The sequence below is a fragment of the Xiphophorus couchianus genome, chromosome 4 (genome assembly GCF_001444195.1).
Source record: "Xiphophorus couchianus chromosome 4, X_couchianus-1.0, whole genome shotgun sequence".
Classification (NCBI taxonomy): Eukaryota; Metazoa; Chordata; class Actinopteri; order Cyprinodontiformes; family Poeciliidae; genus Xiphophorus; species Xiphophorus couchianus.
Window position 1 is genome coordinate 14,569,105 of NC_040231.1, and position 23,742 is coordinate 14,592,846.

Consider the following 23,742-nt stretch of genomic DNA (forward strand, 5'->3'; position numbering starts at 1 on the left):
ATCCATCCATCCATCCATCTCAATGCCAGGACCAAAACATTTGCATCAGCCATCCCTCATTAGCATCATACTGCCTCCACTGGGTTGCCTTCTTCTCACAGTACATCTTTGTGCAATTTATGTAAAATATATATGATTCATTCATCCATCTTCCTGTTCTCTGGGATCATTGCTGCTTTCATTGTTGGTGCGTTTGTTTTTGTACAGGGGGGCAGTATTAAATGCAACAAACTGTGATGCTCTGTGCATTCTAACACTTTTCTGTCAGAACAAGCAATGACATCCTCAACAATTTGAGCTATAGGAGCTCATCTGTTGGATCAGGCCACACAAGCCAACCTTCACTCTCACAGTATATAGGAATTTTGTAGCTGCCTCTAGGGGAAGATTGAAAGATAAGGTAAGGTTGGCTTGTGGTGCCGGCTGCATATCAGAAGGCAGCATGACAGATGAGACAATTGACTGGATTTACCGTACTTGGAGATATATATATATATATATATATATATATATATAAATTAAATTAAATATCTAAGTAAAACAAAAATGTACATTTTTAAATTATTTGCAACAATTCATTTAGCAATATCTTGACTAATAGAAATATAAAAGAGTGATATGTTTGCTTTGTAATTTTTTTCCCAGTTTTTTTTAATTACCAGTAGTTGAATCTGTAGTATGTTTTCCATTAAAATAGGACGCTTATATGATGTACACAGACATCTAGTGCTATTAGGCGTAACATTAAAAAAAAACCATGAGGATCTTCAGCTTGTGTTTTAATAGCCAAAGGTCAGGAACAAGTGGGATGTTGTGGCTGAGAAAAGGCCACGGCCTCTTTGAAAACGCTGGTAAAAAAAAAGAAAAAAAAAAGTTTTGTAAACAGCTAGAATATTTCAGGTCTTTCTACTGGATATTTTGTAAATTAAACTTATTTTTAGAAGAAATCATTGCACAATAAGAATTGAAATGGAAAGATTATGAAACGATAACTTAAACAAACCTGTTGTGGCACACACTTAAACAGAAGGTCACACCACTTCTGCAATGTCAGCATACTTGTTAATGTGACATTTAAAGGGGACCACACAGCTGGGTGTCTTTTTTATGTCTCTAAATTATAGGAAAGGTTATTTACTGAATGCATTGTGCCAGAGGCATTAGATCACCTAGGCAACATTTGCAAGTTTCAGTTCAAGATTTTGTTTTAAATTTTTATGGTTTTTGTATTTGTGTGGATTCCTGAGTAGAATGCTTTCATGCAAACATGAAAAGACAATGTGGATCTGGTGAATGTCTCTCTCTCTCTTTCTCCATCTCCTCAGCCAGCCTTCTGCTCTCTTCCCTCACACCTGCAACCAGTTAACTCAGTTCTATTGTTCCAGCATTCACTCTCCCAGTATTTAATCACACCTCTGTCATTCACTCTTCTCTGGTTTCTTCTGTTACTTTCCTGATCTATTCCGATTCCCTAATGTCTCCTTATGTTAACTAGTTATTGCTTCCTTGGATTATGATTTGCATTCCGCCTGGCTCTCTGTGGATTTTTTTGTAAGTTTATTGTTCATCATTTCTCATTAAACACCTTTTCATCATATACTCCACTTGTTTGCTGTTCTGCATTTGGGTTTCCCATCAACCAACAAACACACCATGACACAAGGACATTAATATATTCTAAAATAAAACTGTACATATATTTACATTAACTTCCAATAATACATTTTACTCCTTCACATAGTCAAAAAAGAGTGTACTGAACAATGTTTTTTATCACCTCAGCATTGTATTTTTCCTCCAGTATGTCAGCAGCAAACTTAAACTCAAGTAGTTTTGTATCTGTGACAGAGCCTTAATAGTTTATGACAGAGAGTGTGATTTCTTCAAAGCCATTTATATGGCTGGGGTCTCTTCAGCACTGAAGACAGGCTTCAGTAAGTACGGCCTCTGCAGACCTTGCGGTTTCCGTCACCTTCTAGTTGACTGTGATCATTTCTGATAGCCTCTGTTCGCTTTCTGGCCTCTGAACAGCACGTGTTACACTCAAACCTTTAGATGGACATCAAAATGGATTATCTTCAAAGCAGTGAGTGGGGTGTTGAATGCAAGAAGCCAGAGTGGAAGTAAAAACGAACGCCTGCACCAGGATCTGTGCTGTGTGACGTTACAGAACGTGGGACATTAACATCAAGACAATAATGTCTAGTTATTCATGTGCTGGGCTCTAGGCTCCCCAGAACACATTAGAATATTGTGCTAGATATTATATATACATTAGATATTAGAAATGTATGACTTATATTAATGAACAAAAACCTTCAAAGTTCACAACTTTCCAACAAAGTCAATCAAGTTTTTCTCTGTTTTTATTTTTAGTCAATATCTTTCAAATTCTCTCAATTCTTCTTCAAATTATGTGGACAAAAACATAGTAAATCCTCTCTAGTCTTCCTAGTTATATTCCTATTGCATGGTAAATATGGCCCTAATGACTCCACAGCAGGAGGCTTGGTTGTTTAATGAGCAGGCTCTTCTCCTCTATCGCGATCAAATGAGAACCTAATTTGATTTTCCCTCTTGACCTCTATTCCTCACTGAAAACAAAGCCCAGGGGATTTATTAAAGGTTGATGCAGCAGTTGTGAATTTCACACGTGTGTGAAGACAGGAAGAATGATATGCCCTTGAAAACAGAAGGTATGTCAAACTTTTGCCAATGCCTACCTTCTTTAAATAACAATTGTAATTTGCAAGACTTTTGCAGTTATACAGAAACAAGATGTAAATGCAAAATTCACAAATAGCTCAGATAACCTTTTAAGGTAGACACATGTACCTTACAACCAAAGGTTTCTGAGGTGAATTTCTACAATCATTTCTGTAGTGACAAGTTCTTTAATTGCCAGTGTTGCTTTTCAAGCTGTGAAAACACTGGACTCTTTAGAGGTGCACATCAGTAAGGTGACTTCTCTGTGCTGTTTTCATCACAGAGAATAATTGCTTGAACAGGTATTTCTAAACATGCAGAGCATGCATCTTGGAGGCAGATTCGGGACAATCTCACAGGGATTAAAAGGGAGGATATGGCGTAGGACCCCGAGACTCATTCTTTGCCCTCTCTGGGTGTGTTGTTGTACTGCAGTTCTGTAAGCTCAGCCTGGTTGGTTCCAGGTGCTTTCTCCACGTCAAAAGCAAATGTTTTATAAAACGGTTCCAGGCTATTTTTGTTGAGTTTCAAAGTCAGCAAATGCCACGTGAACTCATTGTACATAATATGCACTTGGGAACACAGCAGGGCTGACTTGGCAATGACGAATGTTTCCTTGTTGAATCTGACTCTCCCATACGTGCAGCTTGTACATTCTTGCCTTGAGCGATGAGCTGCGGTGCTGTTGCGTTATTGGGATATGTAGCATGATTGTTATACACTGGTGGGCCATATATAATAAAAACACAAAATTATAATGTGGGTCAAACACAATTGTATAAAGGGTCTCTTGCCTGTTACACTTGAAATTGACATCTCTTTAAAATCTAACATTGTAGATGCTACTACGGCGATATGGCTTTGCTTTTTAAACAACAGAGCTCAGAAGATCATCTTGGTCTGTCTCTTCAGCATCTGATGAAAAAACATTTCTAATTTGATTCTCAGAGTTCAGGACACGTTGAGTGACCGTTTTGAGAATTGATAGACGTTAGCCCTAATTTTTCTACCATTATTACATTTAGGTAAGCTGAAGGAGAGAAACAGAATCCTGTCATGACGCTTTCTGGTGTTGGGCTCATTTATTAATCAGCCCAGTGGTAAATGCACAAGGTGGAACCACTCAAATTGTTGGTGTTAATTAGAAGGTTTTTCATTCCCTTTATGCTCCTCCTGACCTGCCTGAGGACTAAAATAAACTCAGAGGGTAGGGAAAGTGCAGGAAAATGTCAAATAGGAATAAATATTGCCATACCTACTAAGCAGGATCCAAAGTAACTGGGAAAGTTCTTCAGCACTTACACTTCCAGGGAGTGTACAGTGTCTTGTTTGTTGTCTGCACGGCTACTCTAGTGATTGAAGAGCTAGTGTCTAACAGAAAGTATTTATTATTTATGTGCTTTAGACAAGGAAAAATTAAAATAGTAGAGGAAAAGGGCAGTAAGGAAAAGTGGATACTAAATAGAAGTCAACTACAGAATATTTCAAAAGTAATTTCTTATGAAAAAAAGTGTGTTTTTGTGTGTATATGCTATCCTGCAGGGGTTTAAATGAAGCCAAGCAGGTGATTTTAATGTTTGGACCATATGGTAAAAGTTAGCTATAACATGAATATTTTCAAACATTGTTTTCACCGAAAGCATTAAAAATCATTGGTCACATTTTCAGGACCCATGGGTGCAACATTAACTTTTGTTTTAATGCACTCAGTCATTATAACATCTTTTCATCTACATGTAAAATGTCAATTTGCTGGTTGCAGAAGAGTAAATGTCAGGAAATTACAAGTCTTGTGGGTTTCATCTGCAGATTTCTGCACAAAATGTCAAGTAAGGTGATCAAACAGTTTTGAAATTCTATTGGACTAAATTATCTTTTCAGAAGCCTCGCTGGCTGCTTTCCAGGGATGAGATGCTACACTGTAAATAAATATTCCTAATTTAGAAGTAGAACACTGTTACATTACAAAAGCTGAGGGGGTTTAACTAAAATTTGACTTTGTTGAGCTTAATATCAAGCTATTATGTTATTCCTTCATCAAAAACATACAAGGGATGGTGCTTTGATTCTTTCATGCATGTTTGAGGAGTCCACAAGTCTCCCAAGGGAACCATTCGGAGGTACCTAAAGACGTGCTTGGAGATGTAGTCTTCCGTAGCTCAGAAAGCTACTCCCCCACAGCTTTTCCACACAGCTCCATCACATTAGTGGCAGCAGGAATCAGCAAACATCTGGTGGAACTGCACATCTGCTGAGCTTATTGTGAACTACCTTAGTTCCATGCTCCTAAGAATGGTTGTAAGCTTTAAAATGGAGTAGCAATGTTGTTATAACTTTCTTAAGGTGCAGTGTTGGAAAAGAAGCTTCTGAAAGCAGCTGCCCATTTAACTTTTATCTACAACTGAGACATTTGTCAACATTAGTAAAATAAGGTGGGAATGAGACAGGAAAGGAGGCAGCAAAGTTCGCTTAAACCTCCGTCCTCCTGCTGACGGTTCAGAAGAGCCAATAAATGAAGACTTGTTTAGTCACTGAAAGCAGCAACCTAGAGTTTTTCTTTTCTATGGCTTTGTGCGTCCATGCTATCCTTCAGGGTATCAAGTGATGCAGACTACCGTTCGAGTCAGTCAAACTCAGTGGATGTCTTGGCGCTCCTGTTGGTTGGTGAGAACCGCCGATAGGTTTGTAAGTGTCCGTGGCCTTAGAGACAGCCACGCAACGTTCATTACGCTCTGCCACTTGCCCGTGCCCCTGCTGTCCTGCTCAGTGTGCCGCTCATGTAGAGAGAGCGCACAGCGCATCCCAGCCAGTCCTCCTCCTCTTCGGGCTCATTCATATCAGGATGGATTTGCCCCGCTAAGAGCGCACAAGTCCACTTCAGCAGGTGGCAAGTTTGAGTGAGTACCCGAGCAGACCTGTACTCGGATCTCAGACATTCATTTTTGTCTTCTCTTTAATTTCGGAGTCGTAAAATTAAGAAAATGATAGTAGCCCGACTATATCCACGGGCTGTCCTCCTGCTCTGCTTTATCTCTTCCGCCACCTGCAACACGTTCGCGTTCACCGAGGAGCCCTTCGACAGAGCCGTGAAGGCGGACAGCTACTGCAGTCGGGTTTTACGGGCTCAGAGCAATCGGAAGGAGACCAACAACGAGTTTCAACTCCAGGTTGAGGGGGAGCCGGAGCGGTACCAGCCGGGCAGCACATACAGAGGTGGGTGATCAACGGAGAACAACTCCGTCTGCAAAACTTGAAACAAGTTCACTTGCGATTTAGTTCCAGTGCATAACAAGATGCTGTTTCACAAAGAAGTCGGCTCGAAACGGATACGGTTGCATCAACGTCGGTTGATTTCTTTTAAATTTGAGCATCCTTAATAGCTAGTAAAATTATGTCACTCTCCAAACTCCTGTGCTTATGAGAGTGACTTTAACAGCCCCAGATCTGACCTGTTCTACTTGTTTTTTGTCTGCAGCCAAAGTGCACACTGCAAACATATGCCATCTGCTCTGTGACTGTTACTAAAGCCATTCTGAGAAACGTATCATAAGTGATCATTTCTGTAGCTTTTAATTCTGAGAATACCTGAATTGTAAAAAAAATGCGTCATGTAAATCACCACCTACTATGAAAATTACTACGTGTCCATAATATATTTCTTGAAAGTGACATCTAAATGGATAAGAATCTTACCCCTGATTTAAAATGCACAAAGATTTGTCATGAAGGCTTTGCATAGCTGCCAGTCTACTTGTAACAATCTTTTTTGTAATGTTGTTAACTTACCAAAATAAAGTAAATCTGAATCTCCAGATAATGGAAATGTGTTATTCTGTAGTCTTAGAAGATAGATTGTTAACTGAGCCCACCGTTTCTGTTTGGATTCAAGACTGTCGTTTACCCCAATTCTCTGTAAATTGATGGTTGCTGTTACTCTTGTTTTTTCTCATCAAGTGAGTCTGACTGCAACCAGCCCGTCTTACTTTAGAGGATTTACCCTCATTGCCCTGAAGGAAGGTGCAGAAGGAGACAAGGATGAAGACTACGCTGGGAATTTCCAGGTATGGGATAAGCTGAAAATAAAGACGCTGATAGACAGTACTCAAGAAAAAAAAAAAAAAAAAAGAATCTATTTAAAAAAATATTGCACAACTAAAGGATGATACTGTATTCTGTGGAAGATATATGTGTAATATATTACATTTACTGTCAGTGGCTGAAAATGCTACCCACATGTTGGAACTGAAAATTGCACCATCTTTCATCTGCGCTCCAAAGCAAGCACTGTGTTTGACTTCAGTTGTCTTGCTTTTAAATGGTTTGATCTGGATGGTTCCACCTCACATGTTGCAACAGGCTAGATTTAGCTGGCTCTTCTCATATGCCAGGTCTGTTGGTCTTGACGCGTGTAAAGTCTAATAAATCTTTTCTTTTCTTTTTTGATATGTGATGATGTATTGGGTGTAGTGTACAATTAGAACTGTCCACAGTATAATTAGAGTTTTATGAAACCAGGTTCAGCCTGAGTAATAAATGGAAGAGGCAGGCATCAGAGAGAGCCAGAAGTTCAAAAAGAAGAAAAAAATTAGAAGAGAACTGGTGCCGCCACCGTATGCTAATGTGTTGCTGGACAAATGCGTGGGGCTTTTGTAATTATAATGCAGTGCAAGATGTGGTGTGTAGTCTAGAAAATATCTTCTTGCTGCCTGTGTATAATTATATGAGAGATAAAATTGCTAAGGTAGTCGATTTCATTTCAAATATAAGCTTATTTGGCTAGAGTGCTCATCTCCAACATTAAAATTTGATAACTGACAAATCAGCTTGACAAAAATGACTTGTTCCTCGAATTTACTTCACTGACCCAGTGTTGCAATACCGATCAAGGTTTTGGAGTGGTTATCCATCTGTCAGGTGGTTGGTAAATCAACCTTTAGAACCTCCTGTTTCCAGCTTGATCATTAGGTAGACAAAAAAATTCGTATAAAGATGTTATTTTCAAGGGTTTGATGAGAACTGAATCAGTATTTTAGGCTGCATCATTCTAAAAGTGACAGAATTACTAGACATAGAGCAAAAAAAAATGAAATCAAATTTACAATCTAGTATACCTCTACATAGAACTTTAATTTATTTTTTTAGGGCTGTACAATATCAGAAAAATGCAACTGCACTGTTATTTATTAATATTGTATTTATGGTACTGGTTGTGAATAACCACTGCTGTAAGCTTCAGCATCTCAGTCACTTTAATCTCAGTTTATGAAATAATGTTGTGAAAGTCCATACAATTAGCTTTTTATGTTGTTGAATTCTAGGATGTGAATATGTCGCACTTAAAAATATATACAATAAACTAGCAAAGAATGCATTTGTGGTTGTAATGTTGTTGGCATTGCAATGGGACCTGAGATTTTATTATTGTGCAGATAAATCAAAACGTCATTGCCTTTCAGCCCTCACGGATACAAAACAATTGTTTTTATCAGTGGAGAAATGGAGAAATCACATGTTGAAGCTTGTGGGGCTTTGAGATTTTTAGCTGCTATCCTTTTAAAAAGAACCTGCAGTATAATTCATGTGGAAATTTGCACAGCAGTCCCCCAGTAGCTGTAGTAAAACTCACTGCTGTGCTGTGGCTTCTGTGAACTTTGACTTAAAGGAGAGGAATATTTTATTTTTGTCTTATGTACACATCATTTCTCATTATTCAGTGCTAATGTTAGAAAATCTAGTTTTTATTACTATTTGCAACAGATTTTGTGCTGTTTATATGTGGTGGCAGTTTTCAGTGTGCATCTTCCTAACCTTATGTCAGAAACATCAGGTTAAAAATGAGTAGATTTCTCTGCTGAAACAGTCATACTGCTGCACACATGTTTGAGTGTGGAGTGTTGAGAAGGTGAGATGAAATAAGCAGATGTGTGACCAAAGCTTTTTAGATGCAAGTATGAAAAGATATTGCTGGGACCTGCTTTTGATTATACTCCTGCCAGGATTTTAGAAGCTACGGCCCTCCTTCAAAGTAACCTGTCTTTTTTTCTGTCAATATAGGACAGAGCTTCAAAAATAAAATAAAAAAACATATCTCTCTATCAACTGGCCAATCAGTCTTTCATGTTTGACGTCCTTTATTCCATACAAAAAAAAACAAAACAACACAAATTCATTATTTTCAAAAGAAGTTGAGTTGACTGGGGTTTAGTTGTGGAAAGAAAGGAACGAAGAGAGATGCTTCAACAGAAGACGTCAAGGTTTATTTAACATACAGCTCATTTGAAATCTGCTGGTGTGCCCGATCCCAGCCATCTCTGAACAGCTCCTGACTTGATGAAAAGCACTTTTATTGGGCTCTCTGGGGAGGTCAGTTGCCACTGTGTGTGTCTGTGTGGTTTTTGGCAAGACTGTAAAGCAGCACGGAATGTTGGCGATGTCTGGTGAGACATTACTTCTCAGCAGGCTGACAAAATTCGACAAGGAAAGGAAAATTGTTTTGTGACTGCATAAAAGGATGACATAATTGACATGATCTGGCTTTAGAAGATTTGCCTCTTGGGTTGAAAGTCTGCTTTTTGCTTCACCATATTTGGTTTTTCGTATTGGGTTTGATAGTTTTGCTAAGGCTTGACCAGCAAAACTAAGAATATTCTAAAACAGAGTAATAATAATAAAAGAGTCATGGGTCATTTTACAGCAAATTAGTTGGGTCTTTGTGAAGATGGTGTTCAATACATTTCCATAAGACTCTGCTGGTTTTAACATATGTTGTGGCTCTACCAGACTGGTTGAGGATGCCTCTTTGAAACCATGGGAACATACACAGAAGTGGGGGTGTAATCTGTTAGACCCAGACAGGCTAAATACACAGAAAATGCATGGACACACACACACACACACTCACACAGCTCACAGACTGCTAAACTTACTCTTCCTTTGACTTATTCTAACACACAGACACACACCCACCAACTTTTGAAGGGAACTCGTTCATAACCTGGCATGACAAAAGAAATTCTCTGCTGACAGCTTTATGGAGTGAGAAAGTTCCTCATCTCTACTGCCCTGATGTCTTGTCCTATCAAACACATATTTGGTTTCTAGGGAGTGAATATTAGCTCACTGGCACAGCTTATGTAGTTTTGTGTGCAGTTAAAATCAGCAAGAAATTCAACACATAAAGCGGTTGCCATAGAAGAGAGACCATCATGCATTTTGAAGCTTGTCTGCCTGGCTGGGTGATGTTTTTCTGTCATCGCCTTTCAGCCCTCATGCAAATAAAAAGCAAACAAACAAAAAAAGATCATGGAAACCCTTGTTATGATGCAATTTTAGATGATGCACTATTTTGACCTGGTAAGGAAAGCTGATGCAAATCTAATGGTACTATGACTACAAGCTGTACTGAGCGACCTCATGAAGTTGCTTATGCAATGACTAAAAGTAAAGTTTTCAAAATGGTTCCTGGACTCAAAGATTGATATATGGTGAGGAGGTCATTCATCCTGGCGTGACTTAGATGGAGTTTTTGGCCATCTGCAGCATCAGAAGCACTTTGAAGAGGTTTTCAAGCATCTGACTTGAAAACCTTTTAGATATCTTCTTTATATTTTACTCAGAAGATAAAACTGACAGTATATGTGTTGGCTGCCTTGAAATACCTCACTATCCTGGGGCTGAACAAAAGTAAATGACTTAAGACTTTAAGACTAGGGTAATGATAGGGATAAACAATATGTAGATTTTAAACTGTGAAGGATTAGATCATTTAGCATAGAAAACTGGTCTGTTTAATCCATTTCTATGTTTTATATTAAATTTAACAAGTTTTTAGTCTTATCTGTGTTTTCTTAGTCCATTAGCAGTCTTCCTTGTTAAACAAAGCTGCTGCTGAGGATGCAAGTCATTTTGCCCCTTTGCTGTGTCTCACCTTTGTCATTTTGGTTTTTTTTATGTTGTATGTCATTCATGGTATGTTTGGTACTGACCACCTGTCGGTAAATACCTGCCATATCAGTGACTATGTTGACTCGCGCCTAATTTTTTGTATGACCATCTTGGTTTGACTTTTGAAAGCATGGGCTCCATTTTTCTTGTTCAGCCAGGAGTCATTACAATCTAAGAGCACATTTGTAAGTGTGAAGTTCTAATTAACCAGAAAGGAAAAAAAAAACGTTTTTATTTCCTGCCAACTGCAAAAGAAATTGGCCTCTTGGGTCAATGACATTTATTTTTATTTGACTTGTATCTTTTGGCACCAAAATAAAAATGAACAATTATTCTAGTAAATACCACTGCCTTAGTTTTAGTGAAAAATGTATCTAATAATCTTGCAAGTTCTCCAAGTCAGGGTAGAAGAAAAGCCTCAAACTCAATATTGCTCAATGCATAAGGAAGGAGTGGATATTTGGAAAATATGGATCCATTACAAAGACCTGCTTTTAATAGAAAAGTGCTTTCTATTAAATATTAGCCAAATTAATAAATTTTTTACATTGTTTTTTTACATTAATGCATGTCTGTCTTGATTGCAAGGGAAACATTGCTCCCAATAAATATAGTATGTAACTGAAAAGAAAGAGAATTGTTTCATTTTCATGTCTTTCATGAAGTACAAAACATAATGTGAATTCATAGCCTATGGCAATGTAGGGTAAACTGGACGGCATGCATTGAGAGATTTGACATGACCTTTTATATATACTCCCAACTGACTTATACAAGGATAGAGGAGGTTTTCATTTGCTATTGCTAAAGTATGCCTATAGCCTTGGCATCTGTTTCTGAAATTTATGCAAATATACTCCAAAAGGCAGTGGTATGGTGTCATAGATGATGATTGCATTGTAATGAGTAGATCACTGCACATATTTTGTGGGTTTTCAGGTATCTAATTGATAGTATCTGTGAAATTACTCAGTTCAGGGTCAATCAATAAATCAGCGCAGGGTCAAGAGCACAGCAGCATAATTAATACACATGAGGAGTAAAGGCAAGGAAAGTATTCTGATCACAAAGAGCAGCTGCCATAGCACAACATTTTGACTACCTTTGTGCTAGCTTTGACAAAATGATTTCAGTACATGCAATGTAGACAACACAGTTTAGGGATGTAAGGGGTAATCCACTTTGACCATTAGCAATAATTAAAGTGTCAGAAGATGACCATAAAGCTCTCTAAAAGGAAAATTCCCAAGTCTTCAACACGTGGAGAAGTAAAATGAGAGGAAAACAGGATGGCTAAATCTGAGTACTGTTGTTGAAAACACAAGATTTTCCATGCTATTACATTGATGAAACATTAGTAGAAACTGGTGAAAATGCAAGTCTGACCAGTTGAGACTCTCTCATTTCTCACAACACTTAAACGTAAACATATTTTGGTCTTCCATGTTTATGACAATAAGACAGAAAATATGCGAACTATTATCTGACATATGACAAGTACAAAGTTGGGCTAACCTTAACCCTTCTCATCTCCTCAATAATCTATGAAGGAGGTGCATGAGGAGGTGATTGGCTGACCAGGTGAGATGACGAGAGTCCTCCAGTTTGAATTTACACTGGCTTCATAACACATTAAAGGTCTTTTGCTGTATCAACCTTCCAGACCACTCAATTCCTCTGGTTCAGGTCTACTCTGATTGGGAACAAACTTCTTGAAAACTGCAAAAATGCTGAAAAAAACAAGTTCCTTCAAATGTATTTGTATAGTTGTCATTGTTTATTAATAACTCAAACATTATATATTGTAGTCTGTTCTTCAACTTTTCAAGGCTTTCCTTTATTTTGCCATGGCAATGATGTTTTATTTTTTTGTAACTTCATTTTATTTTTAATCATTTAAAACACTCATTTGCCCTGTTGCTGAAATATGCTATACTAAACAAAAATTCCCAATGTTTTAGAATGTTATTTGATCAGATTGCCATATTATTTTCCCTTTCCTGCAGCAAATCCTTTTGTCAGAAGGGTTTTTGTCTGACTAGTGGCCAAATCCACTGACATGATGTTGTTGAATTCTTGTCTGAGTGTATTTGTGTTGATTGCTGATTTATTTGTGTTTGGTTGTGTTGCAGATAATTGACGAGGAAGAAACACAGTTCATGACCAATTGCCCTCCTGCAGTGACAGAGAGCACTCCTCGTAGGCGGAGCAATATCCAGGTGTTTTGGACTGCGCCCCCTAGTGGCACCGGCTGTGTTCTTCTAAAGTATGTAAACAGCAGGGGATGTTGAGCTTGTCTAGCAGAGGCAAGTCCTCAGCTCCAATACTTACAGACACATTGCACTCTAGAGGCGCTTTTCCACTAGAACGCCTCTTACCGGTATGGACCCGGTCCACCCTGGCCAGATCCATTTTCCATTAGCAGATCTGGTGAGGCTCTGCCTGGCGGTTCTCAGATTTTTGTGCCTGCTTCAGGGGTAGTACTAGCCTCACCGAGCCAGGTATGACACCATAGTGATTTGAGTGACAGTTGACCACATTACCTCATTGGCTAGTGATTACCTCTGGCAAACTCCATACAATATTATAGTTTGGAGCTTGGACTGTGGACATGCCGTCTGCTATTAGAGAGCTGCTTAGTACAGAGGAGCATAATTATGTGTTTAATCGTGACCAGCGCCAGGAACACATGCTTTAGGTTTTGGTGCAGAATGACCATAATTTAGCAGACCTGCTATCAGCTTGTCTTTCAGAAGAACGGACAGCAATAAAAAAAGAGCGAAGCGATGCAGCTATGGTCAGAGTTCTGTCAGAGCTGCAGTTTTGTGCCAACAGTGTGAAACATCGGAACTACATAATATTAGCTTGTAATGTGAATTTTAATTTTTCTTTAGATTTGCAAAAATATATATAAAGTTCATCAATTTACATCTTTTGACTGCATTACCTAAATTCAAAAAGTTAAAGTTAAAGTGCCAGAATGCAATTATATTTATATGTACAGTGAAATAACCAGCTGATCTGAGTCTTTGTCATTATCTTTGGGTCAACAATGAATTTCTATGAGGCCAGATGAAATATATGGGTTTATTTGAGTGCATCAGAGCCAAAACTTTGAGGTTCTCCATCGCTGAGTGTCGCTGCAAACATCAGCGGAGAGTTAACCACAGCCACTGAGCGTTCAGGTTGAGGCTGTGTCTGGTTTCACTATATTGTGTTGTGCATGACTTACCACCCAGGGCTTCATGAACTTGAGAGGAGTTCCTTTTTGTGAGGGACGTCATTGCCAGCTAAAGTGGATCTTTTGTTGTTTTTCTCTTTGTAAGTTCACTCAGTGGACAGGTTAAACGTAGAGTAAGTAGTGTAAAAAATAATAAAAATCAAGTTGTTAATGGCATTGAAGCTGATACCTAAACGCTGTTTAAGACATTTCCTGTGGGAATCTGGGTTGCTTTTGATATTATTTTTCTCAAATTTTTGACTTTTTGGCGAATCAAAATTGAACTGAATTATTCTACACTGGACAGATATAATTGAAATCACAATTATGTCGTACCAAGGGTTTTCTTTGTGAAAGCAGGAAAAATGCCTCTCTTGCATTACTGGCATTAGGAGCAGATAATTAAATAAACAACAAGAACAAATACATTATAATAACTAAAGCTCCTGAAATTTCAGAATAACTCCAAGCTATTTAACAAAAAGTATTTTCAGAAAAAGGTACATAGACACACAAAAAAAAAAACAAAAACAAAAAACATTTAACTCTAAAGGATCATAACTGTAAAAGATAAAAAACAGCATATATAAAACTCTGTCAACCAAATGGACATGTTTTGAGTGATAATGGTATGGGCAGCAGAAGAAAAATGCTGTCCCAGTGCTGCATGCATTGAAGTTATCAAAAATGTTATAATTTCAGCTTTCAGGTTTTGTGGAGGAAATGAAAATATGCATTCTCATAACAATTGTACACTCTAAAATCTTTCTCATGATTAAATAAAAATAGTTTTTAGAGGTAAAATAAAATCTGCTAAATATTACTAAACTTCTGGCCTTTAGTTCTTTAGTTTTTTTTTTATCACTTTTGATCCTGTTTTAATCGGACACCTCCCAATGCAAAACGCATAAAAATGCTAACTTTTCAATCAAAATTTAATTTCTTTGGCAAAATTAACTAATTGCCATTTTTCATTGCAAAACTGAGTGTCATAAAATAATCTGGAAGCTTTAAACCTTCATGGGCTTGGCTGCTTTAAAGCTGGATGACAGAAATCCTGTTTTTTTTTTTTTTTCCTTTGGTTTCTGATGCAAAACTAATGCAGGTGGTGGAAAGATAGCGTGGGATCTCAAAGACTGAGATCAATGCGTTATTTAAGTGCTAATGCATACTGTTTTTCTGTTATGCTGTCTGATGATACAAAGGAACAATAACAATGTTGCACTTTTACTAATGCATACTATGATTTGAATGTTGTGGTATGACAAGTTTTCTTTGTTCTCTGTTTTTTTCTTTCTCCCTATAAATAACCTCTGAGTTTTTCCTCAATTTGCTTGCTGCTCTTTTTTCCTGTCCTCTTACTTTATTTTTCATGCACACCCCTTTTTGCTGTGGTGTTCACCTCATTTACACAGAGACCAGTGGGGAGATGGCAATGGATTCAGTAAAATGCAAGGACAGAGGGGAAAATGGTTCAGAAGTGTGACACTGCATTCAGCTCATGAAGAGCTTCAGCTTTAATACGAGTGCAGAGAGAAATGGGGACAAAGACACAGAGAAGCCTCTGCATTAAAAAGAGTTTGCCTCAATCATAATTACAGGCTGGCAGTAATTATTTGTCTCAGCGCTTACCTGCAAGACAATTATGATGATAGTAAAGTTTTCCAAAGACTCTGCATTGCAACCGCTCAAAAATCTCAGTAGTGACATTGATTAGAAAAGTCCATCTTCTGTGTTTGTAAAGTGAAGGATGTTTTTAAATAAAACTGGGTATTTCAGACTCATAAATACAGCATATATATGACTAAAGCAATCAGCTGTATAGAAACACCTTATGATCAACATATACACAAAAATCGGAAAAAAAGTGACTTGAGATTAGTAAAAGGACATAAGACTCATGTAAATGTTTGTTTTTAATTTTACTTCACATATCTCAAGCACTTTGTCAATGCCAGTCAGGGTGCCTGCCTCTAGAATATTATTGGTTATCAACAGAAGACCTGCACTGAAAATTGCAAATGTCTACACAATGAGTAGGTTTGTGTGTTTCTAAAAGCTTCCCTGACTGACATGTTGTACCCTAAACTTTGCTGTTTGACAGTATAATTATTGCTGTTATTGCGCTTTCAGATGGAAAAACACGAGCCTTGTGGTATGACTTTGTCCATGATGATAGGGCCAGGCCTGGGTGCACATTCTACATCATAAACTCAGAGAATAGACGCTAAAAGTTTCAAATCTATTTTAAGATCTCTGATGTGTTGCAGTAAGGTGGGGCAAGCCTTTCTTCATCATGTGCCAGCTATACCATCATCTTTAGCTCTTCAATGTTATAGATATTGATTTATACGGACACTTCTTCAATTTTTCTGTTACAGTTGTCTGGGTATTTTGACACTTTATTAGTGTTGTTCTGTTCTTGATAAGGCATAAAACACAGGGTTCAGTCACAGTTTAACAGAAATGTTAGACAAGGCGCTGGTCTTTTTGGCTAAACAGTTTGGGTAAGAACAGTAGAAACGCCAGCTGGCAGAGAGCATGTCCACAGTAAGATGTTTAAACATAGCTTAAAACTGCCAAAGAGGGATGAAACAAATGCCAGTGCTAAAATTAAAAAGATATTGAGAAATCATATTTTTGTAACTGTCTAAAAACTGACATTACATTTCAGAATTATTATTATTTTTATTTCAATCTTTATGTTTTATTGTCTAAATAACAAAACAGTGCATGCAGATACACATTTTTAAAAGTGTTTCTCTAATGGGAAAGATCACACCGTCCATAAAATATAAAACAGATTAAGAGTAATCACAGTTGTCAGCATGTGTGTGAATATGTTGCATTTGTCATCCTGTGCACTTAAACATAGGACATAATATGTACTAATGCAAGATCAGATAGCTTTTGGTAAGAAATGAGCTCCTTTTTAAGCTTCATGTCTTTTTCCTTGCAAACAGCTTGTTTGCTTCTAAAATGTTTCTTTCTTTTCAGTTGGTTTCTTATCCTGTTTGAGTGACAGTAATCATCATACTCATAGTAACCTGGAAATATAAATGGTGCAAAGCTGGCCATCTACAGTATATATGGAAGTGCAATTGGACTAAGAGAAAATATTTCTATTGTACAGTTAGACCTATGTCAGCTATGCAAAATGATGAGTGTTCTGTTTTACATAAGGATTTTTTGACCAGGACTTTTGTAGGTTCCCAGAACAGATGTTGGTTAGTTTAATGCAGCAAGTGTCTTTGAAAGTCATACTTAAAGTCCTATCCTTTTTGGGCTTTTCATGTTTTAAAAATAACACTTCTGGGGTGCATAAGTTGCAGTTTCAATTTCTTTCAATTCCCTTCAGTTTTAAAATATTTTTTGAGTTTTTCAATTTTACCAACAGCAGGCTTCTAAAGTTGGTATAAAATGTGTTTGTGTGAGAGGGAAAGGAAACTGCAAGTGTTCAAGGTGAAGAGACTAGATATCTCTGGACATGATTCACAGTCAAAAATATTGTTTCTTTTTTTATGAGAAGGAAACTTTATATATTTGGCTAGTGTGCATTTTTGCAAACTGAAGAAACCTTTTCAGCATTTTGTTGCTAGAGATATCAATTAAAACATGACATAGAACTTTTGTTCATGACATAATCCACTGTTAGTTGACTCAAGTGCTCTAAAGCTACCCGCCCTGTTATTATCAGTTCTCAATTTTTATGCTTTTCTTCAACATGTCAATATGTTTTAGCAGCTAAAAACATGGTTTGAGTTGAGACAGGCTATTAATACCAAATGCAGAGACAACATTTTAAGGCAATGACAATGTCCTCACAATAAAACAAACTCGTTGGATGAACAGCATTTCTCAAGGTGCTTAATAGGGTTTTTGTTTTGGTACGCTATAAAATCAAGCAGATCTAATTAAGAGCATAAAGAGCATGTCCAGCTAGTCATGTCAAGAGGTACTAAATCCCCGTGGTTAATTATCTCTTTGTTGCTTCACACGACCAGAATGAAGCACATTGCTGTCACCATTAAAAGTTCTTTTATATTTCCATTTTGTAGGTGAGAAGCAATTTATTTGTAATTTTCTTCTCTAGCATGGATGTTTGTGTGATGCACTTTAATAGGCAGTCTGCGTGCATCATTGATTACACGAGTTCTATAAGCACATACAGTTGTCATAGTCTGTTTATTGTAATAAAATTACATGATAATCAAAAGGACATATAAATTGAAATTGAATGTGTTCTTATGCCCAAAATGCTTATTTCATTCAACTTAACTGAGCTAACAAAATAATTCCATTTTGTTCCCCTGGGTTGTTGTAAAAGATGAAAGAGCTAAGAGAATAATTTGATTGAAGGTTATATTTAGAGGAGATACAACAAAACAAGTTCTTATACACAAATTTGACGACCTGTATCTTGCTTTTTTATCTTCTCTTACTCATTTTTAGTCTATTTTTTCTCTGGAACAAGACCCAACACCACTTGCACACACACACACACCCACATGCAAATCAGTACTCTTTCGGGATGATTGCAATCGGTGGTAGTGTGGATCCAAAAAAAGTGAGATAGAATTTAAATTGGATGTTAAATAAGCATTACTCTTCCTGATTGTCTGACCAGCCAAGGAAAGTGGGCACGCGGTGAGGAAGAGCTTGCTCCTCCTCCTCATGGAGATATGAGAAATTGGAGTGAGATTGAATTAAAGCGTGAACAATTAGAGATGTGGTGCGGGTGATGCTTACCTTTAACCATTTCATCCAGAGTGTGAGAGGCCATCCTAACCATAAACTGCATATAGAAACATGCGGCAATACTATATTTTATAGTAGCGCAGTTGAGACGGACTGGTGACATACTGTATATGGGTAAATATAGATTTATTTTTCATATATTATTTAAAATGAGAGTTTTGTAACATATGAAAAACGTATTTTATTTATGTTGTTTGAATGGTAAACAGATAGATAGATAGATAGATAGATAGATAGATAGATAGATAGATAGATAGATAGATAGATAGATAGATAGATAGATAGATAGATAGATAGATAGATAGATAGATAGATAGATAGATAGATAGATAGATAGATAGATAGATAGACGCTTTACACGCCGTGGCACAGTTCAACTTCGTCTCCACGAAGAACGATTCCAGCTGGACTCAGCCCATCTGGCTCCCATGGTACCATCATCAGCTCCACCTTGTCAGGGTTTATCCCCATGGAAACTTTCCTGCAGCCAAGACTGGCGTTTGTAAAGAATTCAGGTCTCCGGAGGCTTATTTTCTGTTGTTATTTTCTCAAGTCCTATGGCCTCTGGGAATTTCTTTTGACCAATTTACATGTCAAGAGCCCTCTTAAACCTGCGTTCCCCACCACAGAGTGCAACAAGATTCGGAGACAGCTCAATTTGGGAAACCTCCCCTTTGCCAGGCCTCATTTTTTAGGAGCATTGCTTTTGCCCTCTCATTCGTCTCATTCCAACTCCCGGCACACAATATGATGCATTCTTTCTTTTTTAAGCTCAATCTTACATTTACTCTTATTCCTTATTTTGTTATCATCTGAATTTTCATAGTTTTACTTTCACTTTTTGTGTTTTTACTAACATGCAAGCTGTGTTATATTGAACTTAATGTAAGGCTTCCACCTTACCAGCATATTTATCATAATTATATACACAGCAAAGAAAAAGAAAGGTGTATGCTGTAGGAAAAGTCAACTTATTTACTCTTCTAGAAGAGGATTTTAATGTTGGAGCTACCTTAACAATATTTTGTCTCAATTCCTTCTTCTTCTTGTGATTGCTTTTAGGGCAAGCATTGTACAGAAGAGAATTATCTATTTTCAGGATGAAGGTGCATTGACGAAGCGAATGTGTGAGAAAGGTAAGCTTAATTTACTGGCATGGAATAAATGTTTACTGAACATTTAGTTTCCTTTTTATTACCATACTGGTAGTGATCTTTCCCCACTGTGCTATTTATGTGTGTATTTTCTTTCTGTTTTAATTTAATTGCAGGGGATTTTTTGTTTGCTGTTATAAATACTATAATGAATAGCTACATAATTCTCCTGGCTTTGCATGGTATTGGTTGGCATGCAGCAGCACCTCAAAAAGAACTGTACAGTACAATTTATGCTATTTCCACGTTCCTCTTCTCCTTCTCTTGCTTCCGACTCTTTTAACCACTCATCTTCCAGATGGTGGGCATCATTGTCTTCTCTTTATAGTTATGAGCGATATCTATATCTCATTGTCCTCTGCTTTGTCATTTCTGAACAGAATCCTTGTATGGAGATAGCACAGATAAGCCTTTACTTGATTGTTGTGCTTGTGGAACAGCAAAGTACAGAGTCACCTTCCATGGGAACTGGTCAGAGAAGATTCACCCCAAAGACTTTCCTCGTAAGAACAATTGTACTTCTGGTATTTTAATATAATCTAAAATTGAAGAAAATAAGTAGCTAATCTGTTTTTATTAACATTTGAAAAAATATTTAGATCCTTCTTTACATTCAGGGGAAAATCATTATGTGTATGGCAGCAATTAAACTCTTATTATAACTACTGACCAGCATCTTTCCACTGGTATTTTGACCATTTGTTGTTGTTGATGAGTTCCAAGTGGTTTGAGATTAGAAGGCTCTCCAACCTACTCGTTAGCTCCCTAAAAAGATTTTCTATCTGTTTTGAGGACTCTGGCTGAGTCACTCCAAAACAATAATATTGTAGTTAGAAGAAAAATGTTGTTAAAATCACCCTCTGCTGGTGAAGTGTGCAGCAGGGCGCAACAAAGAGTCATATAAGTCAGAGCTGCTGGTGTACAAAAACATCTATTTAAAATAAGAACAAGAAACGCTTAGCCTGGCGGCGGAACAGGTAAAACCTGGCAGCCCATCAGTACAAGTGCGGAAACCCTGCGATTATCTAAGCTAGTAAGAAATGTATTCTGATAAAAAGCTGCACAGGATTTGATCTTATTTAATGTTGTTTTGTTGCTACTAATTGGCATACATTGGAGCTATTACAGTGTCAGTTGTCAATCTGTGTTGTACCAAACAATAAAAAGATGGTAGCCTTTTTTCCAAACTTGTTTTATTACTGAGCTTATCTTAACAGATCTGGATAATGATTCTGTGGAAACCAAAACCACACAAGAAAGGATTTTGATGGTTAAATCATGTAACTTAGACTTTGCACGTCCCTTTCAATAGTGATATGGGTGGCAGGCTATTGCTACCTAGTTGGGTGTGATGCACATATAACCTTCAGCCAAACTATCAGGATGTGAATAGACCTTCGGCTTACAATGCCTCTCCTGTCTAAATCTGCCTCTCCCCCAGTCAGATCAATATACTGATTACAGTGGAATGAGATAAACCCTGGAATTGAAGAAAGCCCTAATTCACTATCCTAGGCAGGAAGTAGCTGGTGTATGATCCACTCTCTCACAAGTGTAGGCGTGCACTCACACAATTCATAGATGGATCAACTTAGTGGAAGAGAGGGCAAGCTGTGTGGCTTATGTTTCATCCTGACTCTTGGGGCTCTACAGATTGATTTCTCCTTGCACAAAGTCATTTCCTTGGTAAATAGTTATTATAACACTGCACATATTGCACTGGACAGTGTTATTCGGTGGTACCAAACACAGACTTATGGCCATTCTGGCACCTTTTCTTTCCCAACTCCTGACCTTGAATTAGCATTTTTTGTTGCAAGAGGAGTTTTTCTCTCTCTCTTGTCAAGTCAGCAGTCTTCCCCATGATTATGTTGCCCAGTGACCAAGAGTGCTCAAAGCGGACTCAGTTTGAACTTAAAGCTGACGCCTGCTGGACACGTCTGCTTAATTGAACATGTTTATTGGCGGGTATTTGTACTCAGTGTCACACAGTAAGATACTTGGCAGGAAACGGTGTTCACATCAAACTGTTTAGTATGTGATACCAAGCTGATAAGGCTGAGGCTGCCCTGTACTCTGTAAATAGAAGTAGATTTGAATTATTTTACAAGGATTTGACATATAAAACCAAAAATATTTTGCTGTTCAGAAAACTAAATAAAAGTTTTTAATTTTTGTACATTTTCAATTTAACCAGAAAATCCATTAGATCAATTACCTTGTTAACATTATTTTCATAACAAACATTAAAGTTTGTTTTTGTCATCAACTGCCCAAGTGCTAGTCATTCAGGTAAACTCTGACCCCTTAAGTTACTGCTTATAAATAGTTTTAACCTGCTATGCATGTCACCTGACTGACTCATTCCTGTGGTTCTCATATATGCAATATGCCTGTTCGGTTGCTCACTGGCCACCTTCATAAACTGTCTATCAGTCACCCCATTGTAAAGCAGCACTATTGAGATTCACCACCCTGTGGCCACATTTATAAATTGTTTGTCGGACATGCAACACTTTTTGTTAGACCTCTAGTCTTACCCCCTCCCAGCTGGCTAAACATCTAACTTTGTATTAACTTCATGTATTAGCGTGGTTCCTTGGAGGGGGTATACTGTTTTGGTTTGTTTTTATTATGTCATTGGCTTACGTTTAAAAGATCAAAAGAATACATTTAAATTAAGTGTTGGACTTTAGTAACTTTTTTTTGTTTGATTTCTTTCATGAATCCAAGGAAACATAGCTCAGCCAGTATTTCTTCTTTGATCTGCCCCCCTAGCCTACAGTCTTGTGTGAATATAAATCTCCGAGATTTATATTCACACACTCAAGCCAGTGCTTGATGTTGCAGCAGTTAAACAGCATACATGTCACATGTATGGAAAGGCCATAATAGGAAAGCAGAGTGCATGATGAAAGAACGTAAAAGCATTGGGCAATAAAGTTGTGGTTGCTTTTCAATCCCAGAGACTGCAGGGATGATGCAAAACTTATCCATAAACATCACAAAGATGTCAATAAATCCTTAGATGGTAACCAATACTCCACATCTTGTGAAGTTCTGGTTTAGAAGGTGCAGCTGATTTTTAGTTTCCATTGTTGTGATATTAATCCTGTCAGTACTAACTGTTTCTTAGTATTGATACCAGCACAGCTGCATAATCTCTACGCCTGCATGTACAGATCCTAAAACCAACATTTTACAGTTTCTCAAGCCTACATACTTTTGTCCTGGATAAAAGACAATCAAAGGCACGAGTGACACTTATTATATAACTGTAGGAGGTAAAAATTAAGTATATTTTGATTGAAACAAATGGCTCCCGGCAAATTGCGAATTGCAGCAAATATTTTTTTTCAGAATGTCTGTCAATTAAAAGTAAAAGAGGCATTTAAAGAGCTCTACTAACCAGAGTTCCTAAAGTAAAACACAATGGAAGAGGAAAACTGAAGATAATGTAAAGCAAATGGTTGAGAAATCCAGGTAATGAGATATTTTACTGTCTGACTCTACAGGTCGCACCAATCACTGGTCAGCCATCATCGGTGCCTCCCACTCAAAGAATTATGTGCTCTGGGAATTTGGTGGCTTAGCCAGCGAAGGAGTAAAACAGGTAGCTGAGCTGGGCTCACCAGTCAAAATGGAAGAAGAGATCAGGCAAAAGGTAAGAATTATGTGTTTGTAGAGGAGACTGTCTTGCAAAAGTGCTAAATAAACCCTATGAGTTCACTATTCAGTGATTAGTGTCCCATCCCATCCTATGAGTTATTTCAAGCATCTATGTTATCTTAGCTACAGATCTTCTATTTAGATTTAAATAGAAGATTTTAAGATTATTTTATATATTTTTAAAAGTTTACATAGGCTTGTCCCGTCTTAACTCTCTGAGCTGCTTAACCCCTACCCTCGAGCTGATCAGCTGGTCTTAGAGGTACCACGGTCAAACCTGAAGCTCAGAGG

At 37.5% G+C, this 23,742-nt stretch overlaps 1 protein-coding gene across 1 annotated transcript in view; it reads left to right on the top strand.

Annotated features, from left to right (window-relative positions):
- Positions 1–5,148: 5,148 nt before the first annotated feature.
- Positions 5,149–23,742, top strand: part of spon1a (spondin 1a) — a 52,310-nt gene continuing 33,716 nt past the window's right edge. The window contains exons 1-6 of the mRNA XM_028014047.1: positions 5,149–5,919; positions 6,661–6,767; positions 12,783–12,916; positions 19,691–19,764; positions 20,163–20,285; positions 23,298–23,446. Of these exons, the coding sequence (XP_027869848.1) occupies positions 5,688–5,919; positions 6,661–6,767; positions 12,783–12,916; positions 19,691–19,764; positions 20,163–20,285; positions 23,298–23,446 (819 nt within the window). The 5' untranslated portion in view covers positions 5,149–5,687. The remainder of the gene's footprint in view (positions 5,920–6,660; positions 6,768–12,782; positions 12,917–19,690; positions 19,765–20,162; positions 20,286–23,297; positions 23,447–23,742) is intronic.